The 20423-nt window shown below is 41.5% G+C and overlaps 2 protein-coding genes across 2 annotated transcripts in view; one reads left to right on the forward strand and one right to left on the reverse strand.

Moving 5' to 3' along the window:
* Window positions 1-2117, reverse strand: part of LOC112105892 (MAP3K7 C-terminal-like protein) — a 71233-nt gene extending 69116 nt beyond the window's left edge. The window contains exon 1 of the mRNA XM_026651446.2: window positions 1904-2117. The gene's annotated coding sequence lies outside the window, so the exon portion shown is untranslated. The remainder of the gene's footprint in view (window positions 1-1903) is intronic.
* Window positions 2118-2257: 140 nt separating this feature from the next.
* On the forward strand, window positions 2258-18762 carry LOC112105893 (T-complex protein 1 subunit theta). Its single transcript, XM_026651451.2, has 15 exons — window positions 2258-2394; window positions 5985-6075; window positions 6831-6910; window positions 8635-8784; window positions 9093-9273; window positions 10070-10131; window positions 11910-12047; window positions 13449-13627; window positions 14850-14916; window positions 15005-15092; window positions 15207-15322; window positions 16308-16379; window positions 16458-16622; window positions 17104-17223; window positions 18656-18762. Exons 1-15 carry the CDS (start codon window positions 2335-2337, stop codon window positions 18731-18733), a joined length of 1647 nt encoding a protein of 548 aa, XP_026507236.1. The 5' UTR covers window positions 2258-2334; the 3' UTR covers window positions 18734-18762.
* The last annotated feature ends 1661 nt before the right edge of the window (window positions 18763-20423 follow it).

Here is a 20423-nt window from a genome sequence, read left to right on the forward strand (position 1 = left end):
TAGTGTAGACATACCCTAAGAAAATTTGTACTGGTGGAGCTAAATAAACGTAAGATTAGAATAAACAGATTTAGTTACACACCAGTAGTGGGGCGTAAAGCAGTTTAGTTTAATTCAGTTATTAAAATAACAAGGATAGTATGTCTTTTACAAAAGCTGTGCAGAAAGAATTTGGTTACAGAATGAAGCTTAGCTCATTTATATAACCACTAACAAATTAATTTAGAGAAGCAAAGGACTAAGAAGTTAAGGCTTACAATCTGTAAAGGCTTCCTAACCCCTGAATCTAGACTGATTATTGTTATTATTTGAATGCATCTTCCTTTTTCTCTGCACAGCTTTTGTGTATTATGAAGAACATTTATCAAGGAAGGCCTCTACACAGTTAGCGATCACATGGTCACCAAAAGCTTCAGTGGTGAGATGACAGATACAGACATAGCTATAATGGCATAGCCCCATAGCTAGATGCAGCTTACAGCAACAGAAGGGGCTTTTCTGTTGCTGTAGGAACCTGAGTGACAGTGGGCTAGGTCAATGGAAGCATTCTTCCACTGACCTAGCTGAATCGACACTGGATCAACATAACTAAATCGCTGAGGGGTGTGTCTTTTTCACACCACTGAGCACCATAACACTATGTCCACCTACATCTGAAGTGTAGACCACAGAACACCCTGCCAGATCATCAAATCCAAATGGTCTTCTAGTAAGCCATACAATTTCAAGATTGATCTGGGTGGTACCGGATCTGCAAGCAAGCTATGTCCCTTTTGCTTTGATGCTGATGATTAAGGCTGAGGTTTGTCATGGGGATCACAGATTCCATGAGTTTCCGTGACTTCTGCAGCAGCCGGTGTGCCTGGCTCAGGGGCAGCTCAGGCAGCCCCTGCGCCAGGCGCACCGGCTGCTGCTGTGGCAGTCCCAGGTTACAACGCCCGTCCCCCACAGCAGAGTTTGGGTGTGGGAGGGGGCAGGGGGTTGGGGCACAGGAGGGGGTGAGGCAGGCTCTGAGCAGCGCTTACCTGGGAGCTCCCTAGAAGAAGTGACATCCCCCTCGTAAGCTGCTAGGCGGAGGTATGGCTAGGTAGGTCTGTGCGCTGCCTCCACCCAGAATGCTGGCTTTGCAGCTTCCATTGGCTGGGCCCCAACCCCCTGCCACCTCCCACACCCAAACTCTGCTGCTGCTGGGGGGGGGAAGTGTGAAGCCAAGTAGGGGGCCTGCTGGCCCCACCCCCACACACCAGCGGGGGTCCCGGGCACCCCCCCTCAATTTTATTCACTGGTATTTTTAGTAAAAGTCATGGACAGGTCATGGGCCGTGAATTTTTGTTTACTGCCCGTGACTTTTACTAATACCCGGGACTAAAACTTAGTCTTGCTGATGATGCATCACCATAGTCAACATTCACAGTGCATACTCTGGGGTTTCAGCCTGGGGGAAAGGGTGTCACAAACAGCTGGGCTGCAAACACCCTGCTCTTCCTCCCACATCATCTCCCACATGGGAGAGGGGGACAAGGAGCCCTTCTCTGGAAACACTGAGCCAAGTAACTAAAGCCCTGGGCACAGTAGGCATGCCTACACTGTGTTGTAAACCTGGGTCTGTGGGACCTGGACTTGGGAGTTTCCAAACCCACACTTGAGCATCCACATTACATTGCAAACCTGGGTTTACATTTGCTGGCCCCACAGTCGTGCTATGGCAGCGGAAGTGCCCGTCGCAGAGCTTCTGGCTGGGAGCTACGACTTGACCCCTGTCCACACTGCAAAATGACAGAGCTTGGGGCCTGAGTCACCTCGGGTCTGCTGAGCTACCCCCGCCCCGCCCCGCCCCGCGCTGGGCCCTGAGTGCCTGCTGCCCCCACTCAGCCTGACGTGTGCGCGGCCACACGGGGCTCACCAGGGCGTGTAGCGGGACCCGGTTTTACACGCAGCACAGGCTGGCTGCGCAGGCACAGGGACGAAGCCCGGCTCGCGGCTGCAGAGCGAGGCGAGGCAGCGCAGTCCGGCCGTTGGGAGAAGGCGCAAGGCGGCTGCTGTGGGCGCGCGCAACTCGTCCCCTCCGCTGTCACAGGGACTCCACCTCCTCCTCCCGCGCGTCCACGAACCAGCCTCCGTCCGCCCTCCGATCGATGTTCTCTGGGAATCATTCGCTTCTCCCTGGGAGGAAGGAGGGAGCCCGCCGCCGCCTGGCGCGGCTGTTTCCTTCTGCGCCTGCGTGCCAGGGGAGGGGCTTGTGAGTTGCGTGCGCAAGCTCCCTCCATTCTCCCGTTTCCCGTGGTTCAGCTCGTGCATCACGGCGCGTGGCTGGCCTCACTGCTCCGAGCGGACATGGCGATGCACGTGCCCAAGGCCCCGGGCTTTGCCCAGATGCTGAAAGAAGGCGCCAAGGTGAGAGCGGGACCGGGCCTGGGGTTCCCGCGCGCCCCCGGGGCCGGGCCGGAGAAGCTTCCAGAAGCGCAGCCCGGGCTGGACCCTGCGGCTCCACGCGCTGAGGAGGGCGGGGCCTGTCGTGTCCGCGGTGCCCCTCCCCCTCGGACTAGTGGGGGGCGGGGGGCTCCGGCCGCGAGATGCGGGCTCGGGGGCAGCTTCTCCCCCGTCTCTGCTCCACGGCGGGTTCGCGCGTGGCCGCCCTGGAGGCTGCCGGCGGGGCCGCAGCTGCAACCTGGGGAGGGGCTGGGCGGGGCCGAGCCGGCTGCAGGGCCCGGGCTGGAGCGAATCTCCCCTTTTCACCTGCCGGTGTTACCCTGCCCTGGGCTCGCGGCCCCTGTTGCCTGAGCGGTGACTGAAAACAGTTGTGCCTTGGGGTGGATAAGCAGGTGAACAGGAGCTCCCAGGGCGATGCTGTGACCGAAAGAGCTACTGTAATCCTGGGATGCATCAATAGGGGAGACTTGAGTAGGAGCAGTGAGGTTATTGTAGCGCTGTATTTGGCTCTGGCGTGATCGCCACTGGAATCTGTGCCGGATTCTGGTGTCCATAAATCAAGAAAGATGTTGACAGATTGGAGAGGGTTGACAGAAGAGCCACGAGAAGGATTAAAGGGATAGAAAAACGTGCCTTATAGTGGTAGATTGAAAGAGCTCAGTCTTTTTAGTTTAACAAAGAGAAAGTGAAGGAGTGACTTTTTACAATCTAAAAGTACCTACATGGAGAACAAATATTTAATAATGGGCTCCTCAGGTTAGCAGTGAAAGATATAAAATGATCCAATGGCTGGAAATTGAAACTAGACAAATTCAGATTGAAAGATGTACGTTTTTAAGGGTTAGAGTAATTAACCAGCGGAACAATTTGCCAAGGTTTGTGGTGACTTTTTTCCGTCACTGGCCATTTTAAAATCAAGATTGGATGTTTTTGTAAAATATATGATCTAGGAACTATTGTGGGGAAATTATATGGTCTATAATATACAGGTCAGACTAGATCACAGGAGTCCTTTCTGGCCTTGGAGTCTATGAAAGTATTAACAGTAATGCCCCCAAAGCTTTAGGCAACTGACAGTGGGTAATTTTGAGCAGCTGTCGGGCCGTTCAACCACAACTCTGTTTTTATTGAGACTCTGATCCCTCACCCTGTGTAGGTTGCTTGGCTTTCGATATTGCAAGCTGTTTGGGCAAGGAATTGTTTTGATATATAGCCACACAGTGCTTAGCACAAATGAGCCCCAGCTGTGAAATGCAAATGCTAATAAATTAACTCCTGTTACCAATGAATGCCCTTATATCAGTCTATTCCAGGGGTCGGCAACGTTCGGCATGCGGCTCGCCAGGGTAAGCACGCTAGCGGGCCGAGCCAGTTTATTTACCTGCTGACGCGGCAGGTTCGGCCGATCGTGGCCCCCACTGGCCGCGGTTCGCCGTCCCGGGCCTATGGGGGCGGCGGGAAGCCGCGGCCAGCACATCCCTCGGCCCGTGTCGCTTCCCGGCGCCCCCATTGGCCCGGGACGGCAAACCGCGGCGAGTAGGGGCCGCGATCGGCCGAACCTGCCACGTCAGCAGGTAAATAAACTGGCCCGGCCAGCTAGGGTGCTCACTCTGGCGAGCCGCGTGCCGAACGTTGCCGACCCCTGGTCTATTCTTACTATACTGTTTACAAACAAAATTCCAGAGAAGCAAAATGCTTAGTACAATGCTACACTCAACATTGAATTAATAGACACCTCTACCTCGATATAATGCTGTCCTCGGGAGCCAAAATTTTTTACCGCGTTGTAGGTGAAACAGCGTTATATTGAACTTGCTTTGATCCACCAGAGTGCAGCGCCCCCCCCCCCAGCACTTTTTTCCCGTGTTATATCCGAATTTGCGTTATATCGGGTCGCGTTATATCGAGGTAGAGGTGTATTTAACATGTATTTAACATGTATTTTGGTAGGAGTTGACAAACCTGCCTAGGAGAATAGAAACTTTGCTCAAATAAATGGACAGAGAGAGATCAGGTATGGGGTTGCCAACCTGTGGCTCCAGAGCCATTTGCGGCTCTTCAGAAGTTAATATGCGGCTCCTTAGATAGGCACCAACTCCGGGGCTGGAGCTACAGGCGCCAACTTTCCAATGTGCTGGGGGGTGCTCACTGCTCAACCCCTGGCTCTGCCACAGGCCCTGCCCCCACTCCACCCCTTCCCAGCCCTCCCCTGAGCCTGCCTTGCCCTCGCTTTCACACACCTCCCCCCCCCCCCCCCCCCCCCCCCCCCCCCAGCCTCCTGCATGCCCCGAACAGCTGATCAGGCGTGCTGGGAGACGGGGGTCTGCTGACATATTACTGTGGCTCTTTGGCAACGTACATTGGTAAATTCTGGCTCCTTCTCAGGCTGGCCACCCCTGGACTAGGTTATTGCTGACTCCTCCTCTGGAAGGGAGAAGAAAGCAACAGAGGTTTCTGAGTACTGCTGCTTAACAGGATGGAGAATGGGAGATGCAAGCAGCTCAGGGAACTTTATGCTTTTCTTTATTCACGAGAGTAGTTGGAGGTAGGGAATAGTTGCAAGAGCTGCTGAACTCTTGTAGAAAGGAGAGGGGAACAGGGGAAGCAAAATGGCACAGATGCTGGTTCTTCTTTAACAAGAAGAGACAGAGGAACAGAACAGCTGGAGCTGCTTCTACCTTTCCTGAAGTTGTGAGAGAGCTTGGTAAACAGAGCTTTCTCTGGGACTTTTAGAGGGCACCCAGATGAGCTTTGCAGAGGTGTGTGAGAGAGGAGACATGATTTATTAACTGATAGGAGCTCTAAATTTACAAATGGATGTATGTACACATCTACCCCGATATAACGAAACCCGATATAACACGAATTCAGATACAACGCGGTAAAGCAGTGCTCCAGGGGGGGCTGCGCATTCCGGCGGATTAAAGCAAGTTCAATATAACGTGGTTTCACCTATAACACGGTAAGATTTTTTGGCTCCCGAGGACAGTGTTATATTGGGGTAGAGGTGTATGTGGGAGGGAGTTTGAAATTATTTATCTTGTGGGGCATAGTTGACTTACTGATGTGGGAGTGGTGTAAATGGTATAACTTTGGGGGTGTGATCTTGATGGGAATGATGGTGCATACATTTTTCTCAGGCAAGTAGGTGTGGAGGACATTTGTCATGCCCTCCATAAGCCAATATCCTCACCAGAAGTCCCTGATTTACTTGGACAGACTTATGAGGTTCAATCTGTTGAGTGTTGACCCAACTTTCCTCTTTCATATTCATAAATTTGCTTTAGTTGCTAAACTCTGCAGTTGACAGCCAGTGTATGTTAGCTTCTTTGTCACTGTTTTTGAAAGAGGAGGATTGAATTTTTGTTTAAACTTTTGTGTAGCCAGGATTTCACTCCAAAATAACTCAGTGGGAGATTTGCTATTGACTTTAGTGAAGCCAGCATTTCATCCTGGCTGTCAAATGACAAGTGACTGTAATTCTTCCAGAATTTTTTTGTTAGAACCTCTGATTCTAAGCAATAAACTTTTTTTTTTTTTTTTTTTTTTGACAGCATTTTTCAGGATTAGAAGAAGCTGTATTTAGGAACATACAGGCATGTAAGGAGCTTGCCCAAACAACCCGTACAGCTCTTGGACCAAATGGTAACCTTCTCTAATTTTATACTGTTTATTGTAATATTTATGTACAAAGAAGCTATATTTGTTTTTCTTGAAGGATGACCATTCCATTGTTTGTGGTAAAACTTCAGTTATAAATGTCTTTAGTCACATGATTTCAATAAAGGAGCATTTTCAGTCTGGTCAATTTTTTAAAAAAAGTTTTATATCCCATATCTGCCTCTGAGTCCTCAAGTCTGTTTTTGTAGAATTATCATCATTGTCCTAATTTAATTTTTTTTTGCCCCATTTGCTGCTATGTGAAAGATCCACTGAAGTTGAAGAAACATTGACTGTATAGGGGATATGGTTAAACTGACTACACACTGCACTATCAAATGCACAAAATAAACTGAAAAACATATTGTGCTGGTACATTTTTGTTAGTAATCTTAAATTATGTAATAGGATTACAAAACACTAATTTTGTTTAAATTGTTAGTATCCCCTTAATGTAACTTCAAAACTTTATTTCAGAAGAGAGAGGTCTCACAGATTCCTCAATCCAAATTTACAAATGTTTATAGGGCTAAAAATTATGAAGGTCAAAATATCCCAAACCACTTCTTTACAGGGGAAACTGATTATGGTAAACTTCTTTGTTATAAATACTTTTATATGAAGAACAAAAATAGTCCGTTGATTGCGTGAAATGAGAGGAATTAACCAAATAACACCAATTCAAACTGAAGTATTTACAGTTGTGTAAAATAAGAATTGATGAGCTTTTTATCATTTAGGAATGAACAAAATGGTTATCAATCATCTTGAGAAGCTTTTCGTGACAAACGATGCTGCAACTATCTTAAGGGAGTTGGAGGTAAGTGCTTTTTCATGTTAAAAGATTTTTACTTACTTACTTACCAACTAGCTAAAGTTTATTTCAACAACTAAGACTTTTACTCAGTTTTATTAATAAGGGTAAGTTTGTAGGATCAGGGCCACAGTTTCTAAATGATCTAATTCATAATTGGATCCTGAGAGGAGTGTAGCGAATATACACACAACAGAAAAAAATAGAAGGGCTTTTCAGAGCTCTAGTAGTGACAGAAAGGCCCTGCTGCAAAGACACTTGGATTATTGAATATCATTATTGGTATTTGCCTCTCTTCCTCCTCAAAATAGGAGTAGAGTTTAGGAATGAAAGAGACGTGGATTGTAATTGCTGACATCTTGTGTGGAAGACTCTTGTTTAAGAGAAATAAGGGCAACGTTAATTTCTTGTTGGTGCCAATTTTCACATGTCCCTCTACCTGCGTAGAATTCTCGCTTTTGGTTTTAGGGACGTTGGGGATGTGACATTATCCTGCAATGAGAAAGTTAATAGAATTGTGCAGAAGCTGAGGTGACATGTCATTTGCTGCAACAGTTAAATAGAAACTCAATTGCGTGATGCCTCTGTGTCAACCCATGAATAATGTTGTGTGTATGCTATTGAATAGTGATACTCAGACTGAGGTTCCTGAGCCACAAGTGGCTCTTCAGTTTGTCTTCTGCGGCTCTTTGCAGCACATGATATTAAACCACAGTGTTTTAATATCCGTAACCAATCAGGTTATTTTACTATGTTATTAACCAATTGTAGTTGATAAAATAATAATATTTGGTCAGTTATTTTGCTGTGAGAATAATATATAAAAAATAGTAAATAAACAATGCATTCACACTACTATGGCTCTTTTGGGTGATGTTGATTGCTAATTTGGCTCCTGAACCACTGAGGTCTGAGTATCACTGCTATAGAACTTTCCTAATTTACTTTAAATAGGGGACTATTATAAATGATTGAATTCTAAAATTAGCAAGTGAACAAACACACAGCGAAAATGTTTAAGAAAATGTATTTACTGCTTTTTTAATTTGATATTTTTAAATCTATATTTACATGCACGGTTAAACTTGTTTTTCCAGTATTCTCAGTACTGTAAAATTTCAGTAGAGTGCTTAAATACAGGAGTCTTAATTGCTTATTATAATCAATCTTGCATGTCACCATGGCTTAGACACCGTAATTGTAGCTATAAATATATCCAAGAATAGATAAAGCACTTTTCTATTAAATTGTTTATTGGAAGGGGGAAGAGCTGCCATTTTTGTGCAGATTGCAAAGTATAGCTTAGAGCTGATCAACTGTGTATATATGCATACACAAAACTCAGTGTTGCTTGAAGTTTATCTTAAATTGAAAGTCTAAGGTAATCTACATGTGTGATTGTAAGGCCACACTGGTATCCCTTAAAAATAATGCAGCTGTCAATTAGAAATGGGGAAGAAAGGAAGTGCCTTTTTTCTATTGTCTTAACCCCACAGCAGTATTCCAGAGTCTTGCAATTTTCATATCTTATACTCTTGCTTATTGTGTAATTTACTGTTTAACTTGCTTTTTCCCCATCTAGTTCTTAATCCTGATTAATTTTAGATCAGATTTTTAATCAAAAAGGAGCTTATATTTGATACATACAAAGAACTTTAGGGCTATATACTTTTAAAGTTGACTAACCGGGATATTAACAGTTAAATTAATATGTCTAACTCCTTTAACAGGTCCAACACCCTGCTGCAAAAATGATTGTAATGGCTTCCCATATGCAAGAGCAAGAAGTTGGAGATGGAACAAACTTTGTCCTTGTTTTTGCTGGAACCCTTCTTGAGCTAGCAGAGGAACTTCTGAGGATGGGACTTTCAGTTTCAGAGGCATGTAGTTAATTTAATATTCATGCTGCATGAAAACTGGTAGATGATAACTAATATGGGTTAATCAGTGACCTTGGGTTGTGTTTTACTTAATCACATCTGTAATATTCTTGAATACTTGCTATGTATTACTTGATGATCTCCATCCCTTTTGAGCTGCTCCCTTTAGTCAACTTTCAAATGACAGTATATACATAATGTATGCATTGATACTTTGTGACTCTTTCAGAAGGAAACATAGTGAACATGAATGTACAGTTAGGTGGAGGAGGTTAGAATGTCAGTGAACTTTGTCATTTGCATTACAGGTGATAGAAGGTTATGAAAAAGCTTGCAAGAAAGCCCTAGAAATTCTTCCTGACTTAGTATGCTGTTCTGCAAAGAATCTGCATGATATTGAAGAAGTGGCATCTTTGCTGCACACCTCAGTAATGAGTAAACAATATGGCAATGAAATCTTCCTGGCAAAGCTTATTGCTCAGGCATGTGGTAAGTAAACAAGTTTGCATCTTGTATGTATCTAAACTGAATACAGGCTTGTTTTTAATCTTTGTTATGTTATTCAAGTGCTCACGTCATAGGTGAAAGGCATTGCCAGCTATTCATGTATTAGGCTAAATGAGCTGAATATATTAGGTCTCATGCCTTTGGGGGCAAGGGAGAGAGGGAGGTGGTATTTCTTTTCCTCTTACCCACTGAATTCTCTTCATGCTCATTGTGGCCCAGCTGTGGTTAGTCCAAATGGCTTTCTAGTAAGCCATACATTTTCAAGATGAAAATCTATTTTCATCTTTGCAGCTGCACTCATGCTCTTAAATGCACGACTTAATCTAAGTGTGATGTTGGTGAGTTTTGTTATATAGAGCTCTCCATCTTGTAGAGCTCAAGAATACAACTCTCATCATTAGAGCAAATTTTTCCTCAAAATACTCTGGGCCAAATTCAGCCTCAGTGTAAGTGGGCACAGGCTAAACTTGGCCTGCTGGCTTCATTGATTTGTGTTCTCTTGCTGGCCAGATACTGCCATTTCATAGTGAAGAGTTCCGCTTTCTCAGCATTGCAGTACCTATACTTATCTGTAACTGATCATCGAGGAGGGTAACTGTTTCCTGCTAACGTAAAATTTGGCAGTTCATTTCTTGATCTCTTTATTTGTTTAAAGGCTTTTGAAACCAAATATCTTATTAATACAGTATTTTCTATATAAATGATGCATATGATTTTCTAGTGTCACATTTGTACTTTGCACTTAAATTATATAATACATGTTTCTTTTCTCAAACAGTATCTATTCTTCCTAATTCTGGTCATTTCAATGTTGACAGCATCAGAGTATGCAAAATTTTGGTAAGCTCTGAACTTTTTTCACTAAAGCATGACTAATTCTTACTCCTGGGGGAATTCTGCGCCAAAAAATTAAAAATTCTGCACACAATATTTAAAAATTCTTCAAAATTCTGCATATTTTATTTGTCAGAATAACACAATATAACCACGCCAGTTTCAATTATTTTGGTAATTTATTTCACAATACTTGTCAGCAAGTATGTCTGGAACAGACAACAAAAAAAATTCAGGAAATATTTTTCGACAAATAGATTCCTTTCTAGGCATATTAAATATGGAACTTTGAGTAGTAATTCATTTAAACTACAATTCAGAAACATATTTGCCACACACTTAGAAGCAGTGTGAAAGCTTGGGGGAGTCAGTGGCAACGGAGGAGCTGAGCGGGAGGGAAGTAATTGCTGGGAAGGAGCCCTGGGAGTGAACCTGGAAGGTTGTTAGGCGTGGGTGGGACAGTTTTTTTTGTGGGGGGTGGGAGGGATTGTTAGGGAGTTGGGGAGCATCCCCCATTCAGACACAGACTGACTCCCTTTCAGTCAGGCACATCTTCTCTGCACGCCCACTCCCCATTCAGCCAGGCATATCCCCATGTGGCCCTGTACCCTCACTCCCATTCAGCCCTTGGCTTAATGTTGTTACCCCACTAACTCCTGTACCTTCACTAGCCCTTCTGAACCCCAGTTTGTGACTCCCCAGCAGCTCCATGTGCCCCACTCTGTTTGTCCCCCCATATCTCGTGCCTCCTAACCTGGTCCCGCGGCCATGGCACTTTGAGGAAGGCAGCCTCTGCCTCCTCTGTCTCCGTAGGAGGCTGCCCTCTCTTCTGGCACCATATCAGCCCCTGGTTGGCAAAAGGTGTAATTGCAGTGTCACCCCTCTCATGGCTTCCCTTTGCCTCCCTGTCAGAATCAATTATTTTGTGGCGGGGGAGGGGGAGAAATATCTGCAGGGGATATTAATTCTGCGCTTTGCGCAGAATTCCCCCAGGAATAAATTCTGGTATTCCTGTTATTGTATTAGATAACTCTGTAATGAAAATAGCTAACTTTTGGATCATAAAATGTTACATTTCTGTTGTCCTTCACCCAGCCTAGACTTTAAGATTGTCTTTATTTTTGATAGATTGAGGCACGGCTTCAATAATGTAGATATATTGTTATAGCACATTCAATTAAATTATTTTTACCAAACTCTGGCATTCCTAGTTTCAAGATATTTTCTGTGCAATACTTGTCTTAGAGCGGAATTGCCTCAAAACTTCAGGGGCAGAACTCCAAGTGTTTGGTCCTTAAACAAATCAGTTTCATGAGCTAAAAGCTCAACCAATATGTTTTTCAGTAATTGTACCTTCAATTAAAATGCAACCCAGATGTTCAGGCTGGGGTGGGGGAGGATGCAGAATGTTACGGGCCTGATCCTGTTGTTCTTACTCTGTCAGTGGGATATTAGACCTCAGTAAGGATGACAGGATGGGCTAAACTTGTGCTTCCCATCAACTTCTTTCTTGCTAATCCTTCTTCCTGACTGGGAGCAGAAAAAGGATCACTATAAATTTCTAATTGTTACTGCCATGGAATAAATCTTCAACTGTGTATTTCTAGAGAAGAATATTCAGTATTCCCAAATCAGCATAGTGTTTTCTCCTCATCCTGGAATAGAAACATGTCTAAGCATGTTCAAACATGAGACTTCCTTTTTTAAAAGAGCAAGTGTAGCTTTATTGTGGTGGATGGGTGTACTGAAATGTGATCTTTATCTGTCCCCTTTATTCTCTTTAGGGCTCTGGTATCTCTGCCTCTTCAGTCCTGCATGGTATGGTTTTTAAAAAAGAAACTGAAGGAGATGTTACTTCTGTCAAAGATGCCAAAATAGCTGTGTATTCCTGTCCTTTTGATGGCATGATAACTGAAACTAAGGTATGTAGGTGCCCAAAAGAGGTCCCATAGCAATTTATGTACATATGCAGTACTTGGTCTGTATTATTCTCAGATTAATATTAACTTTAAATATCCTTGACAATTGACTTTTTTTAATAGGGGACTTGAGCTTCTATGTTAAAATGAAGTTCAGGGTTTTCTATCATAGCTGTCTAAACCATATTTTTCTCTAACTTTAATATGAAGTGTTCCTTTGAGCAGATGCATTTTCAAACTTTTCCTGAGACCACTGACAGATAATATATAACACAAAATGTTAGCATACAAATATAATTTGAGTCAAAATAGAGTTTAAGATATTCTTAAGATATTCTTGTGTGCCCAACACACAGTAGTTTTGCTCTACTAGGTTGTTTAATATGACATTTAAGTGCAAATTAATTAACTGACTTAATTGCAGATACCTATATTAGATCATAGTGGTCGACAAAATTACCTGAAAAGTTATAGACTCTGGTAGGGGTGAATAGAGCTCCATTGCAGTGACTCAATTCTTTTCCTTTGAAAAGTCCTAGATGATAGTGTTGGGCAAAAGTATAGCTCCCCTGAGAACTCATGTCAGGTGTATGAAGTGGTGTTATTCATTACACCCTTCTGTCCAATGTAAGGCTGTCAAAAGAAGTAAATGGTTTAGGCTGCACTGACATGAGCATGTGGATGACGGCAATCTATCTTTTTGTTCAAAATGGGACATTTACTATTTCTTTGCCTCTGTAAAGCCTTCCTTAGATTTTAAAGATAACAGTGGTAGCTGGAAAAAATCTTTCCACCTGTGTCTGGATAGGATGGTTGTGACTTTCCTCTTGCCAGAGCAATACAAGCCTACTTGACATCTAAAGTAAATTAGTATGATATGTTCTGGCGCTACCCTGGAAGACCATTTAGAAGCTTCTGCTGATATAAAATGTGGCTGCTCACTTGGTGCTAGCCATGTGGAGGATATTACACCACATTCTCCATAAATCACACTGAACTCTAGAAGTAAACTGGTAGCCAGGATGGTTTGTGTGTATGTAAAATTCTATATGGTTAGTATTCTGTTTTAGGAAGCACTGTCGTGACACTTGAGCAGCTACAGGGACAGATATGAACAGTTCCTGTATCTGAACTCTGGACTAGAAACTAAGGCATTCCTGAGATAGGATCTTCAGCTGTGAAATTTCTCTCCTGGTGGTCCAGAACTGAACCTTGCTGACCTGCAATTTAGTATCTGACATGTTTCACTCATGCTTTTACTTGAGGAATAGTGATAAAGTAGCATGAGTTGAAGTGGTGAACAGGAAAGGGGCAAGTTAATTTTGGTTTGTCAAAATGTCATGTAAAACCTCTAGGCACAATACACATGTGTTTTGTAAATTGAAAAATGTTTCCTTTTGATAGGGCACTGTACTGATAAAAACTGCTGACGAACTTAGGAATTTCAGCAAGGGAGAAGAAAATCTAATGGATCTGCAAGTCAAGGCAATTGCTGATGCTGGTGCAAATGTTGTAGTAACCGGTGGCAAAGTGGCAGACATGGCACTTCATTATGCCAATAAATACAATCTTATGTTAGTCAGGTAAGGATTAAAATGGTACAAACAATTTAAATGTCAATACCTATACATACCATACTTGCTGTTGTCTCCCCAAAGTCCTCAGAATACAAAGGTATATGTAATGTAAACGTTCTTACCTAATGTGGATGATTCTTTTTCCTCCAGTAGAGGGTGAAATTGAGTGTCTATTAAGTTAGTTACAGTTAGGGTGTGTCTGTTACCGAACGTAGCTTGGAGCTTCCTGACAATGGATTGCACCTTGCAAAATATGGAGTTTTGGTGTAATGGTTGCATTGTCTGTATATTGTAGTTATTCATTATTTGAAAATAATTTTCCAGTCAACAAAATCAAATATTCTAAAAAGACATATTAGTGATTTTAGTAAAGTGGTTAAATGGGCATAGAGGTAGGGCTATCACAATGGTGGTTCCTCCAAGTCAGAGTATGCAGTGGTGTGCGGAAGTATAAACAATATAGGTAGTGCATAAATGGAAGAACTCTGCCCTAGGACCTTTGATAAGCATTTTCCATGGGCACTAAAATTCACTTTATAAAAATGAGTGAACAGTTTTGAGTATAGGTATAATTATTAAATGTAGGACAGCCCCATGAAAAAGACATAACAGCTAGTGTTATATTTTCATATTTTGATCCTCTCAGAAAAGTCTTGTGCATGTAAAAGCTATTCTTATGTTTACAAAACAGGATCAGTGACACTTCAAAAGAGTTGTAACATGTTCAGGGAAACAGCATTTTGATCCCATGAGATTATTTGTGATGAAACATGGTCTAATACAGCAGACCAGATGTTGGCCTAGTACCCTTGAGCGTTAAACTTATTAAACTTCATTTTCCCCATTAGTAAAATGGAGATAATAGCTATTCCTCTCACAAAGATGTTGAGGATTAATAGTTAAACTTTCAAAATGCTAGACAGATATTAAGTAAAAAAAATTTGATTCCAAGTGAACAGTGCTTAAAAATAAAGCATTACTACTTCAATTTCTGTAATATTAGCATGGAATTCCTGTAACCATAGAGTAGCAACTGCAGAAATGCACTAGAGGAGTTGATGCCATGGTAGTGTTGTAGTGGATACCAATAAACTAATTCTGATAATATTACATAGAACTGCCAAATTATGGAGGAAACCTTTATTTTTCCTTGCAAACTAACGTAAACTTCAAATTGTTCTTGGAAACATGGTAGTAAAAGGAACTCTTTTTTATTTATTTATTTAAGGTTGAACTCAAAATGGGATCTCAGGAGGCTGTGTAAAACTCTTGGCGCTACCGCTCTTCCCAAATTGGTATGCCGTTTGCAAATGAGTATCATCAGTGGAGATATTTATTTTGTATGAACAGAATCTTTTTCTGACTTGTGCTTCTTTTTTCCAGATTCCACCTACACTAGAAGAAATGGGTCACTGCAACAGTGTTTATTTGTCAGAGGTTGGGGATACACAAGTAGTTGTGTTTAAGCATGGTATGTTTCTATTCGTAGGAGATCATGGTTCTATGTCATGACTAGAACTTTATTTATAAATGTTCTACATCTTAATATGTTTTCTAGAGAATTAAGTCTGTCTTTCCTTAACAGAAAAGGAAGATGGTGCCATTTCTACCATAGTAATCCGTGGATCTACAGATAATCTAATGGATGACATAGAGAGAGCTATAGATGATGGTGTTAATACTTTCAAAGTATTCACTAGGGTGAGTAAAATGAATATACTTCTCTATTAAAACAGAGCTGTAGACCAAGATATTTGTGCCAAGACTTTACGGCATGCTTTGCTCCCTTCTGTTGCTTGGAATGCGGAAACTACTTGCATCTCCTCAGCACGGGGGAAATCTCCAGTGGGCAAAGAGCGGGTGTGTAACTGATTCCTATGCCACTCGTGCAGCCCTGGAGTTAGGAGATGGGTTGTAGCCAGAGTGCACTGTGCTTAGTCCATCTTGAGTGACAAGATGATCTGTTTGAGACCAATACAAGCTGGCAGAGCTAAATCTGGATCTTGGTATCTATCATTGGTGATAAGGGTGTTAAATATGCTTAGATACTGTACAAAAATATTTAGTTCATAAATTAGGACAGCTTAATCTGTTACAAAAGTTTTGTCTTTAAACTGCAATTAAGATACTGATTTTAAAATAAGATGGGGAGTCCTCAATGTGAATACAGGCTGAAAAACTATGTAGAAAACATGAAGCTTTTTGAAAGCTTAACATCTGATAGTTTCCACTTTGCCACCGTTTGAATCCAAGTCTGAGTCCCTTGCAGTTCTTATTCTGCCTCTTCCATAATGACTCCCCAGAATAGATGATCGGCTGAGGAGCAGTATTAATATACAGTGCCTTTCCTATTTTTCCCAACAAGTCATGTTGTCTGTTGAGATAAAAACAAATTTACTCTTACCACTTCCATTTCATTGTTTTATTATAGTAATGAACTTTTTCCAAAGACATTTAGAAATAATAGATGCTAGATTTTTACCTTTAGCCATACTAATAAAATGCCTCACTTTTTGAAGTTGGTGCCATTTCTGCACTTGTGTAATATTCTACCAAGAAAAATATCTGTTTATGAAGGCAGAAATTAGTTCTAGAAACTAAAAATCTATTCAGGTTACTTTAAAACAAAACTACCTCAAACCACTTTGCATTTATAATTATGTATCTTGTGGGGTTTTGTTCACAGGATAAACGTCTTGTTCCTGGTGGTGGTGCAACAGAGATTGAGTTGGCCAAGCAGATCGCATCTTACGGAGAGGTAAATAATGCATTTTCCTCTCACTTCATCCATTTCTTTTCCTTTAAAATATTAAACAGTTTTCAAACTTTGCTTTAGACATGTCCTGGGCTTGACCAGTATGCTATCAAGAAATTTGCTGAGGCATTTGAAGCCATTCCTCGAGCACTAGCAGAAAATTCGGGAGTAAAGGCCAATGAGGTTCTCTCCAAACTTTATGCAGTGCACCAAGAAGGCAACAAAAATGTTGGATTTGATATTGAGGTAAATGGTGTCATACGTTATGCCTGCCAAAATACTTGGTTCTGTGCAAAAGAATACTCCACATAAAATACCTAAGGATATAAATTATGTTCTAGATTTTAGGTGTTCAGCTTTAAAGTAATTGGAGCAGTATATTAATCAGTGAGCTAGACAAACAGCTTAGAGAATGGATGTTTTGTTCTTCAGCAGACAAATTAGTTACATTACTACATACACAATGGTTGTATGTGAGACGTGAGGATATGTTCTTGAACAATTGCTCAGATAATTCCACTTATGATTCAGTTCGCATTTCTAAAAGTTGCTCAAATGAATGTTTTATTTGGAGGAAAGGGGATAAAATCAGGAAAGTGTCATTTTGTTACCACTTGGTGGGTGTGGCTGTTGTTGTTTAGGATTACAAAGGTAGAACAGTTTGAAATAAGGTAGGAAAATCTGGTGCTATGAAACTTTGAACAATGTTCATATTTTTTTCTGACAGGCTGAAACTGCAGCTGTGAAGGATATGTTGGAAACTGGTGTGTTAGACACATATCTTGGAAAACACTGGGGTATTAAACTGGCTACAAATGCTGCAGTGACTGTGCTCAGAGTAGATCAGGTGAGTTGAAGAAATGACTTTGGGAGATAGTGATTTCAAACTTCCGAGTTAACTTAAGACATCTTTGTACGTGTCAGGAATACATGCTATAAAAATTAAACTGATAACCTTAAATCAGTTTATTTTTGTGAAACCAAGATATATTATTGCTGACCATATTGCTAGATTCAGATCTTGGAAAGGTGAGGCAAGTGCCATGTCACATCCAATACATGTTGGATTTACATCCTGACCCATAGTTGGTAGCTCTTAATTTCACAGGTATGAGCACGTAACTGTCTCAAAGAAAATGTGTAGTATGTATTTCAAAAAAGAAAACCTTCCACATCTATATTTTAAATGCATCTTGTACAATAAAATGGAAGGAATGCGTTGAAGGCTTTTCTGGATAGTTTAATGACTTGGTATTTTATGGAACTTTAGCAGAAATGTGTGTGATGCATGTAAAATTTCTGTAGATTATTATGGCAAAACCAGCAGGCAGTCCAAAAGCCCCTAAACAACAAGGACACTGGGATAAGGATGAATGGAAAGATTAACCTGAAAAATAGCGAGCTGTAAAATCGGTGGCACTTGTTATATTGAGTTGAGACACACATCTGTTGCATGAATGTATCCACACTCAGCACAGAGCTAATATGTATTGTTGGCTTTCAAGGGCACATGTGCGAGCAGTTTCACCTTTTTAACAACCTATTTGAAATACGATTTGTGGCAGATTGCTGTGCTGTAGTGAATTCATCTTATTTACTGAAACTAAATTGTGCAGTGCTACTTGAGAGAGGTGTAGCTGGCATTTTTGGAAGTCTACCTATGCCAGAAGAACAGGAGTACTTGTGGCACCTTAGAGACTAACAAATTTATTAGAGCATAAGCTTTCGTGGGCTACAACCAGCTTATGCTCTAATAAATTTGTTAGTCTCTAAGGTGCCACAAGTACTCCTGTTCTTTTTGCGGATACAGACTAACACGGCTGCTACTCTGATACCTATGCCAGGAAATCCTGATGTCAGGGATTTAAAATAGATTTTCAGTTTATTCAGATTTTGGGCATTACAGATTATCTTTAAACTCTTCCTGTAATATATTGCATGTGTTCAGTAACCCAGTCACTCTGACAAACTAGCTAGATATTAAACAGATCTTTCTTAGATGTGAAAGTGTACAGCTTGAATCCCCCTCTCCCTTTTAAAAAAGGTAACCGAGGGAATACTGAAATTGTATTGGGGAAAACAGCACCTTATGATGTGCCAACTTGCAACATATTTACAGAAATATGGGACACACCCAATGGCAAAAGCTTGTCTGTTCAAATGTACAAAAGTAACAGATCTGCATAAGTTTAGTGAATGCTGCTCAAACTGTATGTCAAGCTATAGAAAGGAAAAATCCTTAGTGAGTGTTACTTAATCTAATTTTTTTTCCCCCCAAGATCATCATGGCAAAACCAGCTGGTGGGCCCAAACCTCCATCAGGAAAGAAAGATTGGGATGATGACCAAAGCGAATGAACACCTTCACTGTACTTTGAACTAGGATTGTATGCATCTTGTAATACTCCTGTTGGGACCTGACATGTTTTCTCCCTCACCTTAAGTTATGAAACTGTAATCCAGTAAAGAGTGCAGTACTGCTACTATTTCAATAAATGAACTTGCAATATAAAAAGACTGAATTTGTTAACTTGTCCTATTAGACTTGTAGCCTTAAAATTAACTTTCACACATGTTGCTTTTGAGTGTTAATTATCTATAGTGATTAAAGGAACAAGTTGTTTTGAATCTCTCTACAGCTTCTGTTTTCCTTTATATGAAAACAAATAAACCCTAAACACCATTAACCATGAATCTTTAATCACAATTTAGGGAAATTATAGTTAAACATGTACCACTTTACCCATGTCATAGAATCATAAGTGTAGAACTAGAAGGGACCTCCCTAGGTTTTCTAGTCCTGTCGCCTGCACTCAGGGCAGGAGTAAGAAATAACTAGACCATTCCTGATGGGTGTTTGTCACACCTATTAAAAACCTCCAATGATGGAGATTCCATCACCTCCCTAGATAATTTGTTCTGGTGCTTAACTCCCCTGACAGGAAGTTTTTCTTAATGTCCAATTTAAATGTCTCTTGCTGCAATTTAAGCCCATTGCCCTAGCCTGAGAACAATTTTTCACCCTCTTCCCTGTGACAACCTTCTATGTCCCCCTCAGTCTTCTTGTTTCCAGACTAAACAACCCCATTTTTTTCAGTCTTTCCTCATAGGTCATGTTTTCTAGACCTTTAATCATTTTTGTTGCTCTTCTCTGCACTTTTTCCAATCTGTCCACATCTTTCCTGAAATGTAGCACCCAGAATTGGACTCCAGCTGAGGCCTTATCTGCATAGAGTGGAAGAATTACTTGTCTCTCACAATACTCCTGATATATCTCATGATTGCTTTTTTAGCAACAGTGTTACAGTTGACTCATATTTAGCTTGTGATCCGCTATAGCCCTCAGCTATCCTTTTCTGCAGTATTTCTTCATAGGCAGTCATTTCCCATTTTGTATGTGTATCATTGATTGTTCCTTCCTAAATGGAATACTTTGCATTTTCATTCTGTTTACTTCATTTGGTTTGTCCAGATCATTTTGAATTGTAATTCTGTCCTCCAAAGCACTTGCATCCTCGCCCAGGTTGGTATCATCTGCAAACTTTGTGTATGCTCTGCTATTATCTAAATTTATGAAGGTATTGAACAGAACTGGACCTAGAACTGATCCCTGCAGGACCCTACTCAATATCCCTTCCAGCTTAATTGTGAGCCACTGATGATTACTCTGAGAATGGTTTTCCAACAGTTATGCACCCACCTTATAGTAGCTCCAACTAGATTATATTTCCCTAGTTTATGAGGTCATTGGGACAGTATCAAAAAGCCTTACTAAAATCAAGATATACCACATCTACTGCTCTCATCCTCCCTCGCCCCCACAAACCACAAGGCTTGTAACCCTGTCAAAGAAAGCTATTAGGTTGGTGTGACATTTGTTCTTGACAAATCCATGTTAACTGTTACTTAACGAATTGTCTTCTAGGTGTTTACAGACTGACTGGTTATTTGCTCCATTATCTTTCCAGATACTGAAGTTAAGCTGACTGGTCTGTAAAATGGAAACATTGGTAGTCTCAGGTCTTGTGAAAGTCTCCTTTAACTACAA

Source organism: Terrapene carolina, unplaced genomic scaffold (assembly GCF_002925995.2).
Source record: "Terrapene carolina triunguis isolate 2854851 unplaced genomic scaffold, T_m_triunguis-2.0 Scaffold30, whole genome shotgun sequence".
Lineage (NCBI taxonomy): Eukaryota > Metazoa > Chordata > Testudines > Emydidae > Terrapene > Terrapene triunguis.